The sequence below is a fragment of the Pholcus phalangioides genome, unplaced genomic scaffold (genome assembly GCF_987345545.1).
Source record: "Pholcus phalangioides strain wild (caught in Gottingen) unplaced genomic scaffold, Ppha-v1.0 ptg000039l_1, whole genome shotgun sequence".
Classification (NCBI taxonomy): domain Eukaryota; kingdom Metazoa; phylum Arthropoda; class Arachnida; order Araneae; family Pholcidae; genus Pholcus; species Pholcus phalangioides.
In genome coordinates, this window is record NW_028301625.1 from 16,563,163 (window position 1) to 16,583,362 (window position 20,200).

Genomic DNA, 20,200 nt, shown 5'->3' on the forward strand with positions numbered 1-20,200 from the left:
AGAATAGTGATTGGATAAGACTAATAATGACCATTGACTTTTTGGATCTGGTCCCAAATGATTTTGGATGAAGTTGATGAATTGATTCCCATGGTAAACTTCTACCAGGACTCCTGTTGAGTCTGTCACCTGGTTCTTCTCGCTATCGCTTTTGCTTTTAAAAATACCAACTTGTTGTCATGGGTAAGAAACCGCCAGAACCTACTCAATGCTTTCTTTTGTGCTTTAATAGTAAGACTGCATTTGTGGTTCCACCAAGGTTTAGGAAGTTTGGAGGAAACTTTAGGAATTGTTTCATTTGCTGCTGAGTTTATGCAACTGGTCACAAGGTAGATGTTGGGTTGCGAAACCCTATAGTCCGTGATTCCTGCCTTGACCGTGAAGTTGGCCCATCGGGCAGCTACGAGCTTCCACGGAGGAGGTCTCTAAGGAATGCTATGGCATCGATCAAGTCATCTAACCACGAGAGGAAAATGATTGCTCCTGTGGAGGTTCAGATCAAACGACCAGGACCAGTTGGGCAAGAGAACAGAGAGAGAAGGTGAACAGAAAGACAAATTTATTGCAGTGAAGCTATTGTATGGGGCACAGAAATGAGTAAAACTGCCATCATTCATGATGGCGAGGTCCATGTCGTCTAACAGCCATTCAACCATCATTTCCCCAAGTGTTGCTGTTACAACCCCATATCGTATTATGAGCATTGAAGTCTCCAAGAAGAAAAAAAAGTGGAGGTAATTGATCAATCAGATATTCAAGATCTCTCTGTAAGATAGTGTCATTTGATGGCAAATAAATGGAACAGATGGTTGTTCTTAGGACTGTAGAGATTTCCACCAGGATGACTTGCAAGTCCATGTGCAACGGTAAAACATGTGACGACACATGATGTGGAACCAGCACAGCAACACAGTGGCAAGCTCTACTCCCCTCATCATAATCAATACGAAACAGGGAACATCACCTGATGTTCCATGTCTCTGAGGGCTTCATAAACGTTTCCTGGAGTGCTACGCAAACAGGATAATATAGAATGGTCCGTACTCTTCCAACGAAAAAAATTTCAAAGAGTATTCAAGCACTTTTCAAGGTAAAACTTACTGTGAGGCTTGTTGCGCTCTCTACGGTGGTGAGTAACGGCATGTCACGCTAGGCGATTCACTTTGCACGCGGCACAGAAAACCTGCTCCGTCAAAAACCCGGCTTAAGAATAATGGGGGAAAAAACATGCTTTAAATCAAATTATCCAGGGTTATTGGCTGCCAAGGCTTTTTCCCTGTGCTTTGCACTATTTTTAAGGACGTCATTTAAAGAATAATAAAAATTGGCGAAACTATTTCGGAAAACAAGGACTTTCAAGGTCTTTAAAATGAACTTTTTTTTCAATGACTTTTCAAGGTTTTCAAGGACCGTACGAACCATGTATAGATTGATCAAATCCTTGAGATATTTGTAATTGGATCTAAGACCATGAATATTTCAATGAATTATGTTGGCCATAAATTAAACAATTAAATAGAAGTGGACAGTTCAAGGTCCTTAAGTTTATTCCGGTCAATCTTGCGCAGAGTATTATCGGATTCTGAAAGATTGTCCCATTACATGTCATCAATTGATTTTTCATCAATTAGTGACACATTTTTAATGGTTGGATATTTCAGCCCTCTGTGTGGCTTTTCATGAATATCCAGCTTTGAATTGTTCCTTTTTAGCTTTATTTGCAGAAACAGTTTTAGGTCTAGTACCTGGAAAAATTTGGAATGTGTTCGCCGTTGCTTTTCCCGCTACCTTGGAAATAGAGCAACAGCAGCCACAACTATTGCATGGTTGGTGAGATGATGTTTGAGTTGATGTATCAGCTATGGGTTAGGTCTGAGTTGTTACAGATACTTTGGTGACATTGTTAGTCTTATCAGCTGATGATGGATTTGTTACCATATTAGAGTATGAGCTTGGTTAGAGGTTATACGATGGCATGCTTTGATATATGAGATGTTATTGAGGACCTTGATCTTGTGGATCTCTTTTTCTTCATTCCATTTCAGACACTCAAATGGGAGGTGGTTGCCACCACAATTGACGCACTTGTATGGTGAATTAGTGCAGTTGTCAGAAATGTGGTCCATCTCACCACACTTTGAGCAGGTGGGTGTTGACTACGGCATGCCATTCGTGAGCGACCGTATTTTTGGCAGTTGAAGCATTAAACAGGGTTAGGTATGTATGGCCGGATTTTGAGGTTATAATAACCAATTTTGATATCTTTCGGCAATGTTGGGGATGAAAATGTGAGGATTATATTACATGTTAGCGCTAGATTGCTATCTTTGTGGCTCATAATATGTTTGGCAGATGTTACACCTTGAGACGCCAGCTCTTGTTCTTCATTCATGTTAATTAAGTTAGGGTTTAAAATGACACCACATGAATAATTCAGCGTGGGATGGATTTTGACTGTTATTGGAATGTTTTCAGAGAGATGTAAGCTTTTGAATGAGTTCGGCTTGTTTGGGTGAGTTAGTTTCGATAAGCAGGTCTCCTGAACGAAGAGCCTTCATTGATTTTGAGAGAGCTTTATCTATTACAATTGGTGATACTTTGGCCAGCTGTTTCTCTGTATCAGAAGAGTGCAGAAAGAAAAATGACACAGTTGATGAATTTGAAGAAGCTGTTACAGTGGCAGTTCTTTGACGTTTTGGTGCATTTTGATTTTTTCCCATAATTAAATGGGTATTGTTCTACTCCCACCTACCATGCCCACCATGGAGCCCTACGATCTGATGCGCACACATAACCAATGAAGGTTAGTAGCAACGGTAGGTTAGGTGAGAGCTATACAAAACCACAGCAGGTGAGCAGACGCATTCAGGATCCAAGAGCGACATGCAGCAGCACCAACAAACCTCAACGAAGTCCGGCAAGCCAGGCCCCTCAACCAGTAATGTAACCCCTTCAGCCACCAAGGCGACCAGAGCTAGTTGACCTGGACAGGGCTAATACAAGCCTCCCGTTTTGGCTGAATCTGAGGCCAAAGCTAGCGCATCAGGCTAGCCAGGAACCCCATCTCCTGCCTTACGGGTCTCCACGCATGGCAAACACGCGGGTAGACAGCGTCCCAGATAATGCATATGCTGGAAGCAATGCCCCATCTGGGTGGACCCCACCCCACCTGAGTGAACAAGCAGGGGCCCACAATGAGGGGTTGTACACAAAAGACAAGAACATGGAAAGGATCAAACAAGATGCAAGAGAAGTACTGTACGATGTGTGGAAATAAACACTTAATCTAGGCTATTGAAAGTGAATGATTTGAGGACAAATATGCAAAGACAATGACATGCAATAGATTTGATGTTACCCAGGGTGCACTATGAGGAGGCCCATCACATTACATCCCTCTTTACATTATTTTCCTTCTTACTGAAGGAAGCAACTTTTCTGCACTATAGCAGTTTGAAAAAGAAAAAGATTTTGACCCACGCTATTGATTAAGTCTAACTGTTAAAAAATTATGTATGTATATATCTTTGATGAAATCAATAATTATAAACGTCAAATACAGTAAAACCCTTGCTATGACAGTAATTTATTTAACAATAAATCCCTCATGAATAAAATATTTTTTCATATCTTGTTTAAAATTGTCTATAGTCTAATATCAAACTCCTTTTGACATAAAATAATATGCTTTGCTACAATAAATCCCACCTATGATATTTTCTGAAGCTATTCCAAAACTACTACAGTTGATGCTTGTTATAACAACCATTCCACTATAATGACTGCTACAACAAGTCCCAAATATCTCCACCACATTATTTTTTATCCAATATAACAACCAGTAAATATCATTCAATACATTACAATGACTGAACTCCGTTCGGCCTCATCCCCCCCCCCCAAAGAAATGGACAAAACCTGTTGTTGAATGACCTTGACCTTTAATGCTCGTAGAGGAAAGGGTATGAAACATAGATGGTTTAAAGATAAGGAGTTGCCACTTCTTCAAAAACCCTGTGATTAACAAGCGTCATGACTGGAAAGTTTGCTTACCATTCTGTTTCATTTTCTCATATGGTGGCTCACTCACACTTCCTCCGTGCTTGATTTTTTTTTTTTTTTAGTCTAAATTTTATTGCACAACTTCATTTATTTTCTTAATAAGAGAATATAGAGGCAAGTGAACTTATTTTACTGCATACAGTAAAAAATAAATTTAGGTCTTATGGCCATAATATAGTGTTTTTGTGAGCAGAGGCATCTGAGCCAGGGGTACTATGGTAAAACTGAACACTTGACTTTCAATTTTAAAAATATGTAGAAACAAACTAACCCTCAAAGTGTATATAAACTTGATTTGAATACCCAGTGTTATCACTAAGCAAATATGACAAGGTTATTATTTATATGACAAATATTAAACTGTAATCAATCTAAATAATCAATCCAAAAACAATTACATGAACTGTACTTGCATGAACATTGTCAATAGTATAATGTGAAAAATAAAAGCATCAATAAGATTAAAAAATCTGCCAATTTGAAGAGCTTATTTGTGAACCAAAAATGACTAAAGTCTTTCTTCAAAGCAAATCCCTGTGTCATACTGTCATCTACACGTGTTAAAATATGCAAGATCTAGCTGCAGTAGTAAAAGATTTTACAAAGTAAAACTCTTAGCAGAGTTCTCAAATGAGGACACTAAGCATTAGTGAGCAAATTTAGCAGTTTTGCTCCTGCTTAGAATCTTTCAACATTTTTTCATTTGTATCCTCACATCTTATTACCGTTTTGTGAAATGAATCAGCATTCTCAGAAGCTTGTATAAAGAGGCTACTTTATACATTTGATACATACAATATGCCTGCACCTCTTCAGGAGTCTATATTAGGGCTTGACAAATCAAATAAAAATTTTAGATACCTGCATGAGAAATGGTTGAAAATAATGATTATTAAATTTTAAAGACCCCTTTTCTGTGGTAGACATGATGACAATCCTCAAAAATTTTGAGTTATTCCTAGACTACAATTAACCAGTCATCTGGCAAATTAATTTCTCCTTTTTCTTTAGAAAGCTAATAAAATATATTTTTTGATAAAATTTTTTAATGATTACATTGAAACTGAAAAAACTGAGTTCGAGTTTTTTGCTGTTTTTAAAAATCATCAATGAAAACAAATTTAATAATTGAAGTAATTAATAATTCATTTCCTAAATTATGCCGAAAATCGGCATGACATGCAATTTCATCATAGCCAAATGACTGGTAGTAAATTTTATGTACCAATATTAATTTTTCCAGTTACCATGGTGACCTGGAACCTGGGATTTGTCAGGCTCTGGTCAGCACATATATTTCTTCCATAAAAACTTCAATCGCTGTAATTTTAAAAGAACAAAATCTATTTACCATGGAATTGAAGCTAGGTAACACATTAATTTTCTTAATTCATCAGTTCTAAGTCTTTCAGGTCTTGTTCGTGCTGGAAAAGTAAGTATCGGACTACCTCTACGGTCTCGCCCTCCTATGAATAAAATTAAAGCAACTCATGATTTAAGAAAATTGAAAAAACTTTACACTAGATACAGAAGCTCTCCGACTTGAGACCCAAAAGTTCACATGTTGAATAATTAATTTTTTAGAAGCATGAATTTGAATAAGACCTCAGTTTCAATGAGGCAAAAATGGAGACATTCAGCTAACTAACTGTACTGTAATGCGTTTTGGTGATAAAATTGTAAAAGAGGTAGAACAACTGCAATAGTGATTACTATCTACTCTTGGGTACAGCTGAGTGCTTTGAGATTGGAGTTACCACAATGTATTTTTCATTGCATTGTCATTGCAACAAACATAAATGTTTGGAATTACTGATTTAGTACTAGTAAAATTACCGAAAGTGAAAGGGTGCCAAAATGGGATGAGAAACAGGCAGTTGCAATAGCACAGCAATATGACAGTGTTTTTCAACCATTTTTCAACTACAACACAGTTGAACCTACAGCTAAAATTTATGCAATAAAAAATATAATGAAAAATTCTTGAAACAAAACTTTATTTTTATTACATATATATCTTTTTTAATTTTAACATTTAATTAGATATATGAGCTTGGTATTTTACTAGAACAAAAATCTTCATCTTTGCATGGTCAAATTTCAGAAGGGCAGAGATGCCACTGGACTCTAATTTACCTGGGTCCCGTGACCCAGGTTATTTGAAACGTCTGGGTCCTTTTTGAGTGAAAGTGGGTCCCCCTAAAAAAAAATTTATCTTGAAAAAAATTATGCCCCCCCCCCCCATTATTCATGGGTATCTCTATGAATTTTCTTCCAGTATGCCCAGGTTTTTGATCACCTGATTATATTTCTTTGTTGAGACTGAGCGTTGGGTCATGTTCCGGGTAAGAGAAGAAGGTATCTGTGAATCACGTATAAAATTCATTTCTAAAAACATGTTCTATCCAAAGGTTCATTTAGTTCAATTGTCTACTAGTAGGAAAAACTTGAAAAAAGAAGATCGTTAGCACTGAGAATTTAATGTACGGAATTCTGCACATGTAATAAATCTAAAACAAATATACAGTTGATCCAGCTTACAACGTTTCTCCCATTTAGAATGTATGAGTTTATTTTCACGGTCCTAACAATAAGTAATTCTCATTGAGATTTCCTATTTAAAGTGTTCTCCTATTTATAACGTTTTTTATGATGATTTTTGAAAAACGTTATAAGCAGGATCCACTTTAATTAACAGTTGAAGGCACACATTTATATATTCACTATTAATCAATGTATAAATTCCCTTCTGATTGATTTTACATTTCGTTAAAAATATCTTAGCATTTTCAATATCTTCTGACCAAATTTAAAGCAAATTAGATTCTCTCTCAGACACTCATCCCTTCTGATTCCCAATTCATACTTTGGTTTTCCTGGTAAAATGATTTTATTTTCTTTCCCTGATGGTCCCCTATTCTGATCTGTCGCCATTTAACTGTCACATATTTTAACACCTGAATATGGAAGCTATGTCAGATTTGTGTTGGAAACACTTAACAGTGTGCTTACATGTGTGTGCCCAGCATTTGGCATATTTTGTGTTCAGTAGGTGGTGCCATCTATATAGCGCCGCAACTAGATACTTTCACAAACGGGGCAAGTACGCATTTTGGCACACCCATGTAATGTAGAAGAAGCAGTCATAAAGGGTGAATTTGGTGCCCCTTTTAGTCCAGAGCGCAGGACACTAGGCAAGCCTGCCCCTCCCAGTTGCGGCCCTGCATCTGTTCTCCAAACTGGTAATGCGTGCATTTGAAGTTCAATGTATGCATATTTGTATTGTAGGTCTCTGTGATCGCCGTGGCAACCAGAAGTTTTTTTCAAAGGAATAGCAAACTCAAAATTTGAAATCTTCAGATAATCACATTTTTAGCCGATTACCATTGCGCAATCGCAAGTTCCAAACGCGGATTTTCACCAAAAGCAAAATTTGGGGAGGTTATAAGGGGCCTCTTCCTTCTTCCCCCCCCCCCCCCCCGAGATCAAAAATTAAAAATATTTTTGTAGAGAATTAAAATATTGGAATAAAATAATTTATTTTATACTATCTGTGAAGACTTTGATTCTGGTGCCCCTCCAAAAGCCGATTCTGTGTAAACACCCGTGATTTTCGCGATGCGAAACGGTGACTACTGCATAGCAGCTAGATGAAAAAACTGGATATTCAAGGTAGAGTTTTTACAGATTCGGTTTTTTTTCCACGATATCGAGAAGGTTTTACAATTTGAACGGACATTCCAATCCTTTAAGATTTAAAAAAAAACGTGCATTCACAATATTGTAGGAACAAGACAAATTTATGCTTTAGAGATGCAGTCTTTGAATGCCGGCCGATAGCAGCGAAAGTACCGTAATTTCCCGTATATAACCAGAAGGGAGAAAATCTGCAGGGTAATAAAAATCCGAAATTTGAAACTTCTGTACACGGCCCCTCATTCAGGGAAGCAACTAGCTTTCCCTCATCTTAAGCCGGGTTTTCTGAGGAATGAGTTTTTTGCACAGCGTGAACCAAATTAGACCATTTCAAGCTGGCAGAAACGCGTAACATAATTACGATACGCGTTTGTGTTTTCCTAGCGTGCTGCATCAGATCAGGGCGGCTAAATTATAGTACATGGCCTTGGCATCGGCTACTCTGTCGTCTGCATGCTCCGGTTTGAAGGGAAACGAAAGAAAACACGAGAGAGAGAGAGAGAGAGTGAAGAGAACATCTGCAAAATGTGCGGTGCATTTGACTCCTATAGAAGCAGTGAGCCAATCACACCCGACGTAAAGCGCTGTTGTGAGGCGTATTGCGCTCTGTAGGAAAACAGCCATGCTGCTTTTCTTATCAGTGAGTGGAAGCCGTGTCGCACTGGGCCAATTACGTTGCGTGCAGCACAGGAAAGCTGCTCCTAGGGAAACCCGGCTTTATTCTTCAACAACCCACGTGTATATCAATACAGTACAGTGTACAAAGTAGTAAAACCAGTTTTTCAAGGTCGCGCAGTGATCATGATACACGGTGAAAAGTTGGGGAGGTTTTTTCTCTCCACATTTTTTTTTCTTAGAACTACGAAAGAATGCGTCCCCGAAGACGCATGAATTTTCAGCACGGCCCAACCCACACGGGTAAAAGGCTTATATCCCGGGAGGGACAGAGCCTGGGTCATGTCTGGTCTGGCGGAGGACACGTGAACAAAATTTTTACATGTCGTTTTCTGAAATTCCGGGTATTTGACACGTTATAACCAGGGTTGGCAGGTTTTTGACACATGGCAGTTTTTGACGGTTTAAACCGCAGTTTAAACTGTCACGTCAAAAACCCTCCGTAAAAAACCTTTGTCAAAAACATAATATATTTCTTTTCGATATAAAAATCCCCATTGAAAATGCATACGTTAATTGCATGTAATGTTTAAAGTGACTATGTTATACAAAGAATAAATATTTAATAAGATTCTAAAATAATTTTCTACTCCCGACAGAATTATTTTGGACAATATAGGTTTTTTTTTTTCTCATAAAATTTGAATAAAGCATAACATAAACATTGAAAGGAAAACTGTGGAACAATTTGACATTTTTTGATTCAAGATGATTCTTGACCTTCCAAAATTTCTTCAACTGCTTATATATATGCATTGATATAAACTATCTGCTGTACTCTTTTTACAACAGATAAGTGTTTAAAAAAGTTTATTACATCATGTATGTAATGTTGATTTCTGTTATTATTAAATTATCTAGATAACCACTGATACTTAAAACAATACTCTTATTGCACATAACATTGAAATATATCTAGCGATCAAAATACTAAATTGTAGAACTAAAATGTCATTTAATTTGGCAATGCTAGCTTGTATATGTCAAACTTGGTTTATTCTTACTTTTGCACTATGATATAGTACATTTACTAGTATTTATAATGCAATGGTTTTCCAATTGAAGTTGTATTTAATTTTAAATGTGCAAAACAAATGCTTTGGGTATCAAGTCTTGTCAGCTCTGCTTTGGTTGAAAATAATCTTTAAAGCTCTGTGAATTTATACACCCTGATCTAAGAAATTTTTAGGTGAAAATAAATGAGTTAAGTTAGTGCATTAACAGTGAGTGAAAAATTTTATATGGAATAAAATTTTGGGCAGATCAGAAAATTTAAAATATCAAAATTGGTATTTTTCCTCAGTAATTATAATTCTGAATATAAAACCCTTTAATCTAAATAAAAGTAAGTATTTTGTTATTTAACATATCTATCAAGTTAACAAAAACTATTTGACATCATTGACAGTAAGATTTTGATAGTTTTAATACCGAGTTAGTTTCTGGGGTCAAAAACCTAACCCTGATGCCCTATCATACATATTTTGAATAAGCAGCTCTAATCCACTTAACAAATTGAACACAGGTAATGAGTAGCTTAGATAAATAAACCATAAAATTATATTTTATATGTTCTAGGCTCTTATATTGAAGAATTCAAAATTGCAAATTATAATTAACATTTTGTTTTAATTATTGTAATAAATTAATGTTTAAAAATAAAACATTGTAATATGCCAAAAAGTAAGTTTTTCATCATGTTGTACACCTATTATGTTCAAAATGTTATCAAAAGGCATTCATTTAGGTTTTTGACGGATTAAACCAGTTTTTGACAGTTTAAACTAGTTTTTGACAGTTTAAACCAGTTTTTGACAGTTTAAACCAGTTTTTGATGCTTGTCATGTCAAAAACCAGTTTTTAACCCAGTCAAAAACCCAACCCTGGTTATAACGCATCAATGGCATCTCTGAGAAGGGCATACTGTCAAGTTTTCCTCTAATGTAGCTGTGATCACAATTTTTATTTTCAATATTGTTCATCACAGAAAAAGCTTGTTTTGCATAAGTGTGGCACTGAAAATAGAAGTATTGTTCTTTTTGTAAAATTTGCCATAAATCAAGATCCAAATTGGTTTGATATATATTTATTAATATTTGTAATTGTGATCCTGTCATTTCTTATTTCTGTTGATTCTTTCTCTTCTGTGATAATTCAATTATACGGCATACACATAACCACAACAAAGAAATTTCTTACTCAATTTAGAATAATTGTCAGTTGTAAGTGCATGATATTTTTTCAAAAGTTTTGTATAATAAATCCAATTTTTGTAAGAGTTGTTTGAGATCCTAGCTCCGTCTCTCTATGTCTATATTTTCTCATTTTTCTTCCAAAAAGTTAGGATATATGTAGTTGTTAGGAAATTTTTATAATATCTGTGCATACTTTTGTCAAGCCTGTTCAGCTGCTAAAGTGAAATTTCATTACATCATAAAATTAAGCATCCAAATTGTCATGATGCATTAAAAAACAAATATCAATATTTTTTTCCAATTTATAGAGCACTCTTCATCAAGATAGTCATTACACAATAACCTGCACACAGGAAGCATCCATTGAAAAAAATGACGAATTCTGGAAATAAGATATCTTTACGAAGGTTTTTAACAGCTGGCTGATGGAAAGAGAAAATTCCAACTGCTGTTGTGGGGAATCGAACCCACGTCCTTTCACATTCCAGGTGAATGCCCTAGACCACTAGATTACAAAGGCAACAAATATCTCAATCTTTCCTTGGAGCTCATGTGGACTGGATGGTCTGACCTAACTCAGGACAAAGCCCACAATTGCTGACACTGCCACCAGATAGCGACTTATCCGAGAAATGATGTCACTCTCTGCTATACATACGAAGCTTTCTAACAGCTGGCTGATGCAAAGATATTTTTTTTGTAAAGAGAGAAAATTCCAACTACCCTTGAAGGGAATCAAACCCATGTCCTTTCACTTTCCGGGTGAATGCCCTAGACCACTAGACTACAAAGGCAACGAATATCTCAATTTTTCCTTGGAGTTCGTGTGCACTGAACGGGACCGTACATGGGCGGTCGGATCTAACTAAGGCCAAAGCTCACAATTGCTGACACTGCCACCAGATGGAGACTTATCCAAGGAATGATATCACTCTCCGCTATCCATACAAGTGTTTTTAACAGCTGGCTGATGCAAAGATATACAGTGAAACTCCTCTAAGATGGCCACTAGGCGCTCCGCAAAAAATCTAGCTGGCCATCTGCGAAGGTGACCACCGAATAGGAGTTGTATGACAGAAAAAGCACATTTCAGAGGGTGTGTCAAAGTAACAGTTTTCACACACACACAATGTCACAAAAAAATCTTATGCTTAATTTACTCACAATGTCCATGAAACAGATACGTATACAGTGAAACCTTGCTACAACGATACTTGATGTAACGATAAATCCCTCTACAACGGTATTTTTCTAAATATTGTTTGGAACAGCCCAGTCTGTAATGTTAAACTTCTCTTGATACAACCATGTCCTTTACTATGAGAAAGCCTTCTATAACAATATTTTTTAGAAGGATTTTGAAAAGGCCATAGGATACAGTAAAGGTCATAGACTATATTTGCCTGGTTTACCCTGTCACCCGGGGAGCAAATTTTTTAACTGTCTCACCAGCTAGCAGCAACCCTATAGCATTAGTCTTTGTTATCCTATTTACAAATGTTTCCAACCAGATAGTGTCATGCATGAACAGAAAATCTTATTGATCAGAAAAAGTATTTATGCTGATGTATAAAGATTATAAGGTTATACAAAAAGAACTACCAGCTCTGAATGCACTAGAAAGGGAAAAAACACACAAAAACTTGTTTTTTAAAACTATTATCTACAAGGAAATGGCCACGGACAGGTTGGTTGCTGACCACATACAGAGGTGGCCGCAAAATGGGGGTGATTTTTGTAGTATGTCTATGGAGCCTATTGTCCATTCTGAGTCTGAGGAAAACTGGCCACAAAGGGGGGGGGGGTGGCCACTTAGAGTAGTTTCACTGTATTTGTTTAGGAAAGAGAAAATTCCAACTGCCCTTGCGGGAAATCAAACTCGTGTCTTTTCACTTTCTGGGTGAACGCCCTAGATCACTAGACTACAAAGGCAATGAATAATCTCAATCTTTTCTTGGAGCTTGTGTGCACTGAACAACAGTGTGAGTAGGGTCCCGTTCAGTGCACACAAGCTCCAAGAAAAGATTGAGATATTCGTTGCCTTTGTAGTCTAGTGGTCTAAGACGTTCACCCAGAAAGTGAAAGGACGTGGGTTTGATTCCCCGCGGGAACAGTTGAATTTTCTCTCTTTCCAAAACATACCTTCGCATCTCTCAGCCAGATGTTAAAAACCTTTGTAAACACTTGATTATTATGCATAAACACCAATAAAATTGATAATTTTTTTAGCATTTTATCAAAATTACCAATGCTGCTTAGGTATTATACATACCCGCTGGTAAAAGTAATACATTTATTAAATTTACCAAGACAATTGGCAAATATGCACAATAACTGATTTATCACATCTACTGTAACATATTTAATTCAATAATCTTAATAATTCTTTAATAAAATAATACAACACCACCATATATAAGTAAACATACAAATACACACAATAATGTTTACAAATAAACTTACTCTAAACAATGAGAGAGAGGAGCACTATCGTTTAGGGAATGTATTATATATATTCACAGTTTTCTATAAACTTATCTTTTTTGTGTGACTTTGAAAATCAACCTTTCCAATGACACTTGTTTTTGTCTCGTTTTTAGGATTTCTCGGAAATGGGAATTTGCATTGTGTGCCGTTGGACAACTGCTACAACTTTATTTTGGTGGTTCCTTTCTACAAAATTTTGCATAGATTCCTATATTTGATACATTTCTCTAATCTAAAGAGGGACTTCTCACTTCTCTCTTTCTCAGATGAGATACCATCCATAAGCTCTTGGTGTTGAGTCCAAAGGAGATCCATCTAAAGTCAACATTCTTAGACATGTTCTACCACTAGTTCTTGTGAATGCCATTCTCATTCAACTCCGATTCCATGGTCTTCCCAAAGGACGCTATTTCTTAGACAAATGTTGACTACTGTTCATGCACCAGTTCCTCAAAGTCATGCTTAATAGTGCAATATATCCACAGTTCCCTCCAACCAAAAAAAAACCTTCAAGTGCACATATACATGGTTATAATGTTTTGTAACATATCCATAGATCTCCCGTGGAAAAGTCCTTATTCAGTCATTTTTATTACTATTTATTTTCTCTTCTTACCTTTGTTGTGCCCTCCAGAACCGATCCGTAAGATCGGGTGCCGCAGATCTTTACTGATCAGCCTTCAATATTTATGTTTTCAGTGTTTTTTGCCATCCCGAAATATTGTATTATTTGCCGCAAACTTGTTTCTATAAGTAAATTATTTGACCTTGAAACTGATTGGCTTGTCTGGCACATGTGACCAGAAGTTTCTCCTTAAATACTGGTTGTACACTGTCATGAGCACATACTACTTGAACTATTTCAACTACTACTTCTTCTACCACTTAGGTACTTTTATTGTTCACGGCTTAGGTCGTTAAACTAACTTCTAAAAAAATGATGTGAACTAAATAACCAGTACTGTTGTTCCCGGATGGTCCAGTTGAAGCACTTTCAACTAAATTTCAATTTTTCTAAAGAAAAATCTAAGTTTTGCAGTTCAACTCTGATGAACGGCTGCCGCTCCTGATGGGTTTCTGAATGTTGAAACCCAGAGAGGTTTCAGGGTATCCTGCCCACTGACTAATGATTGTGATGCCCAGTTCTTCTCTGCCTTCAGACATCTGTGGTGGTTTGATCATCATGCTGGTCATCGATCATTTGTAGATCTTCTAGAGGACGCCAACTGCCAATGACCTGAACTCTGGGGGTTTGTTCCTTCATCTTGATTGGATTTGTGCCATGTTTTTGCGACCTGAACTTGGAGCTTCTGGGTTCTCAAGAAGGGATAGGATTCTCAGCTCATAATAGACTACTACGGGTGAGAGAACATCAGTTTGACTTAACTAAATGGAGATCTTAATGAAAAATTTATCTTAAATCGAAATTAACTAAAAGTTTAAATTGTAAATGTTATGTCTTAAAATATTTAACCAAATAAAGTAATTAAAGTGAATAAAAACTTGTTTGTATTTCCTTCTTGTTGTCTGCTTTAACTAAGGATAATTCGAACCGGGTATGTAATCCCAAGGGAGGTTACAGTTATACCTAATTTCATATCTTGAACAGTCATGCTTGCAAGTGTGTAAATTTTTCAAGTGAGGAACGCTGACTGGAGACCGTATGAGAGAATATTACCAATATTCCATAGCACATGCGTAAGAGAAAGCAAAAAACCATTGGCTCAGTTGGATAACTTAAAACTAAATAAAAAAATGCAAACAAACATTTTGCTTGTAATGTTAATCATTGCTAGTTAATCGAATCAAAATTTGTTAAAAATTTTTACTAGTTGAGCAAATCACTCGTTAATCAAAGTTCCAGTGTATTCAAAATAAATAGTAATTTCCGAATTTTTCTATTGATTATTCATCCAGTCACATTTGCATACCACATTCCCATGTCATTACTACCTACATAAATTTACTTTGCATTTTTACAAGAAATATTTTGATGACTTGAAAAAATTTAGTTCAGTCTGTGATTTGTGCAGAACTCTGTCATTTTTTCAGATGAAGTTTCATTCAAGTTTGTATTTGTATTTGGAGGTGGTAACCCAGAGACGCTGTCCTAGGCACTACCAGAATTTGCCAATATGCATCGAAATTCAATTTTACTCTTTAATTTCATTAAGGACTGAAAATGCTCCTTGAAATTTTAGTTAATTTTTTTAAATAGAGCTATATATATATTTATTTATACAATAATGTTGGCCGAGACCTAAACATGAGAATGCGGTTGATGGTGAAAGAAAAAAAGTTTTACATTTTTCAAAATATAATTGCCGTAGGTGAATCAAAGACAGTGGAGGGGAGTGAGTTCAGGTAGAAATGGTATGCGGAAAAAAATTTAAGCAGTTAATTTTGTTAAAAATATTGCAATTAATTGCACATTATATTAATTGCACAATTATTGTTTAGCAGTTAAATTTAAAGCAGTTGATGGAAGCGGAGATAGGGTTTATTTTAAGTGGATGATCAAGTCTGCTAGAGATATGTTGGCTTGGAGATAATGACGGTGGTATCAAAATTTAAATGTCCATGAAGAATTTTGAAAAGCATGGTTAATCGAGAAAAAAGACGGTTAGTACTTAGAGGGAGAAGATTAAATTTGCATTCAAGTTCAGAGACAGACACATAGGAGGACCAACTGTTGTAGATAAAGCGGGCAAATTTATTTTGTATTGATTCCAACTTCTTCGATATTGCTAGCAGTGTAGGGGTGATATTTTCCCTAACAAACTTGAGGCGACCACCCATCTCGTTAATGGCAGTAAATTGCAATATAGCGATATGGCCAGAGTTGGTATTTGGTGTAGTAGCAGTGTAGGGGTCCCAAATTTTGGAGGCATACGAGATGACTAGAAAAATATAGGTTCGATAACAGAGGAGTCTAACATCATAAGTAGAGTGTTTAAGGTTGCGGCGAAGGAAAAAGATTTTATTGAGACATTTTTTATACATATAATTGATGTGTTTATTCCAGCGCAGGTCTGCTGAAATGATAACAACGAGGTATTTATATTGAGAAACCTGGGATATGGAGGAGTTATTGACGGAGTATGAAAATTCGAGAGGTGAGAGCTTACATGAAATTCTCATGAGAACCATTTTAGAGATGTTCAGGGGCATTTGCACCATTGGGAGATAAAATTGAGATTGCGTTGGAGAAGTTCTTGGTCTGACTCGTGATTTATGGTGCGGTAAATTACACAATCATCAGCAAAAAGTCTAGTGGTACAGTTGAGGGTTTCAGAGAGGTCGTTAATAAATATTAAGAATAAAAGTGGGGAAATTACTGATCATTGCGGGGTTCCAGAATTTACAATGGCCGATGGAGAGTTGTGGTCTTTGAAGTGAACATATTGTTTGCAATATTTTAAGAAGGCTTCCAAGCAATTAAGAAATTGAACATTTAAGCCGAGTGTAGAAAGTTTAAAAAGTAATTTATCGTGGGGGACCTTGTCATATGATTTTGAGAAATCTAGGAAAATGACATCAGTCTGTAAGTTTTTATTGATGGCTCCCGAGAGGTCATGGATGAAAAGGGCCAATTGAGAAGTGGAGAGAAAATGTCTAAAACTATGCTGATTGGGGAAGATAATTTTATGGAGTCAAGATGAGTGCAGATTTACTTTGCTATGATGTGTTCAAAAATCTTACAGCAAAATGAAGTGATTGCAATAGGTCTGAAATTGAGGGGATCGATAGAGGTCCAGATTTACGAATTGGAATGATTTTATTTTCCAATAAGAGGGTAGAATGGAAGAATTTAGAGAAATATTGAAAATAATCAAAAGATAGGCAGCGATTTCTTCAGCGCAGAATTTGAGAATGTAGTTAGGGATTTCATCCAGGCCCAAAGAGCGAGGTTTAAGTTTTTTTAATAATTTTACGATGCCCTCCCTAGCGATAAAGATTGGGTTAGAGTTGTGAATGGAGTCAGTGAATGAATATTGTGGGGGGGGGGTCCAATGAGAAAACTTAGCAGAAAGCTAAATTGAACTCAGTGGCGATATCCGTAGGAGAAAAGACGTCTTTAGTTGATGTTTTGAGAGATGGGGAACCAGCTGATTTGGGACGGAGGAAGTTCCAAAACTTAGAGGGATTGGTTTTGAGATAATTTGGTAAAGAGTGAGAAAGATATTTAGTTTTTTGAAAAGAAATGAGGTCTTTAAGGTTTTGGGTGAGTGGGATTTGTTTACTTTGTATTTGAGAGTGGTATGGCAAATTCTTCTCTTTAAATGTATGATATCTCTATTGATCCATGGGTTGTAAATGTACTTAGATGAGACATTCTTACTGGGAACTGTAGCTAAGCATTTGAGGATCGTCAATTTGAAAGTGGCCCACACGGTATGGGTGTTGTTGGAGGAAAAAAGCGATAAGGAATCGGAGAAGTAGGAACAAAGAATATTTTGCATGACGGGGTAGTTGGCCTATATAATATATATATATTTATTTATTTAAATATTATTTCTCACCGATGAAAAAAACACCCTCATTTCATAATACCTTTTAAAATTTTGGAGAGAAGTGAAATTACTCTTCAAAATAATATTTTCGGATAACACTGGGAACCACTAATTTTGCCCCTCCCGAGATATTCGTCTCTTAATTTTTTTCCTGAAAAATCATTCCCTTCCCCTTTTATCTCTCAATTTTAAAAAGAAAAGCCATTTCCTTAATGTTTGTATTTATAAATAGGTTTTGAATATTATTTCATACACACACATAACATAAATGAAATGCTGTAAAAATCAATATTAGAAGAAGGCAATCAGATTGTGTTAATCATGTTGCAGAACTGCAATCAAAAGCCATGATGCAACCATATAAATCTTACAAAATTTCTAAATTGGAACTGGAAAAAAATTAGCCCAATATTGTTAATGATATTTTATTTATTCAAACGAGTAAATGAAATAAGCGCAGATGTTGTGCAACTTGATCAGAGGAAAAAACTTTTTGGGTATAACAGCATAAAAATTTGAAAAGTGCAAACACATGCAATGGAAAAAAAATTGGTTTGTTTTCTCGATTTTTCCTAGGGTTAATAGAATATTATCACCTTCAAAATGTCAAGTTATGCGTTTGGTGTACATTCAGTGAATTTGGCAAGATTATGAAGTGACAATCAATTTTGAGAAAGTGTTGAGCTCTATAATTATTTGTCAAATCAAAAAACTGAAAACTCATTTCCTGTATTAGTTTTTCACAAGGAATCACATGGTAATTATTGGGTGGTCGATAGTATCCACCCTGTGTATTTAATGGAAATTAGAGTAGTTAACCTTGAATAGCATTCTGCATCCACTTAGTTTGTAAAATAAACATTATATAGCAATCATTCATATAAAATAAAATGTGTTAACTTGCCAGAAAGAATAGCTGTTTTCTCTTGCAAAATAGGCAAAATATCTCTTGCACGGAATTCATGTACCCGTTGTTGACCTGAAATAAATAAGTCAATCTGTGAATGAGCAAAATAGAATGTGTGTGCGTTTGGGTTTTACAAACTATATTCTACCGGTGACAATGCTTCTGAAACTTTTGTTACTTGCAGCTCCCTTTCCTATTTCTAGCTTCCCAGACTAGTTTGGTAGATATTGTGCATTCATAAAAGAACCACTTTAAAGCATAAATAGGCATACACGTCAATATTTCCAGTTCGTCATGATGCCTCTGATGAAGGTTGGCAATGCTCCTAGGAGCCTGGACGCACACTTTGAGAAACACTGCTACAGGCTAAACTTTGAAGACATTTTTTGCTACTTCTTGGTAAAACTCTCACAGAAGAAATTCCTTGAAAATTTTCTTTAGAAAACTTCTACGGTTGCACTAGATACTTAGTCAGCCTGGACAGTATTTTAGCACTCTTCTCTGACGTTTGAAGGATTAAATTATGGATTCACAATGCTTCCTCTGGTCCACCACCCAGGTTCCGCTTCTTCATACCGATTTTCTCTGAAAATAAGCCCTAGCATGATTTTTCAAGATGCTGGTAATATAAGCCCTACCCTGAAAATAAGCCCGATTTTAATAAGATAAAATCGTCAATCTTTATATGTTGAAGCACACGACAGATGTATTGAATGGATAAAAATATAAATGAATGATATAATTGAAATTTATACTTGAAATAAGTTATAATATAAACAAAAATTAAAATTTCGTTTGACGGTGAACGCCTACGTAAACAGATAAATTTGAGACTGACTGCTATCAAACAAAACAAAGAAAATTTGTACTCGCAGTGTTTCTGATGATAAATAAAAAACAACATATAGCCGGTACTACACTAAAACAGTTTTAGAAAATTTCTTTTATAAAACTTAAAAGTGCAACCAATAAGCATGTTGGTTATATTTGAGCAAATGTAACGAAAATTAGGTTACATTTAATTAAGTAGGCTTATCGGTTGTTTTTCAAGTTTTATAAAAGAAATTTTCTAAAACTTTTATAGTTTAATTTAAAAGCCTAGTTGCAATCACATGAAAGACAAATGTAAAGTAATTTCTAGGTAGATTTGATAATAAATAAGATGAAACCGTAGAAATTGTGCCATTCACTGGAGCGAACAAAAATGTTGTTAAATAGCTAGATAGTTATGTGTTTGACAGTTAAATTCCTGATGTAGATGCTTGTACAAAATCTGTAGTAAAAAATATTAAGGTAGGTTGTGTCAAGACACAACTGCAAGTTTTTAATGTGATTACGTTGTATATACTTGTATGGATTACTTGTATTAAATGAAAGGATTCTAAGATAATACAGAGAACTAACATCGATTGCACACAAGAATCTCAGGGAATTCTAATTTTCACCATGTGATATGAAAAGTTTAGTATTTGATCAGGGTTGTTCAGTTTAAACCGAGTGGTTTTTTTCAAAAAATAACATAAAAGTGTTTTAAAATATGTTTTATTCTTACCACATTTTATATTCTTGGGGTGTATTCTGATGGTATATCTTGAAATGGTGTAAGATGGAAAAAAAAAACTCATAGAAGTAGCCTGAATATAATTTATTTTTAATATTAAGTA

The 20,200-nt window shown here is 35.7% G+C and overlaps 1 protein-coding gene across 1 annotated transcript in view; it reads right to left on the reverse strand.

The window, feature by feature from the left end:
• trio (trio Rho guanine nucleotide exchange factor) overlaps positions 1 to 20,200 on the reverse strand; it is a 342,911-nt gene that overhangs the window by 310,456 nt on the left and 12,255 nt on the right. The window contains exons 2-3 of the mRNA XM_089254104.1: positions 18,534 to 18,608; positions 5,414 to 5,528 (exon numbers count right to left, since the gene is read on the reverse strand). Of these exons, the coding sequence (XP_089110230.1) occupies positions 5,414 to 5,528; positions 18,534 to 18,608 (190 nt within the window). The remainder of the gene's footprint in view (positions 1 to 5,413; positions 5,529 to 18,533; positions 18,609 to 20,200) is intronic.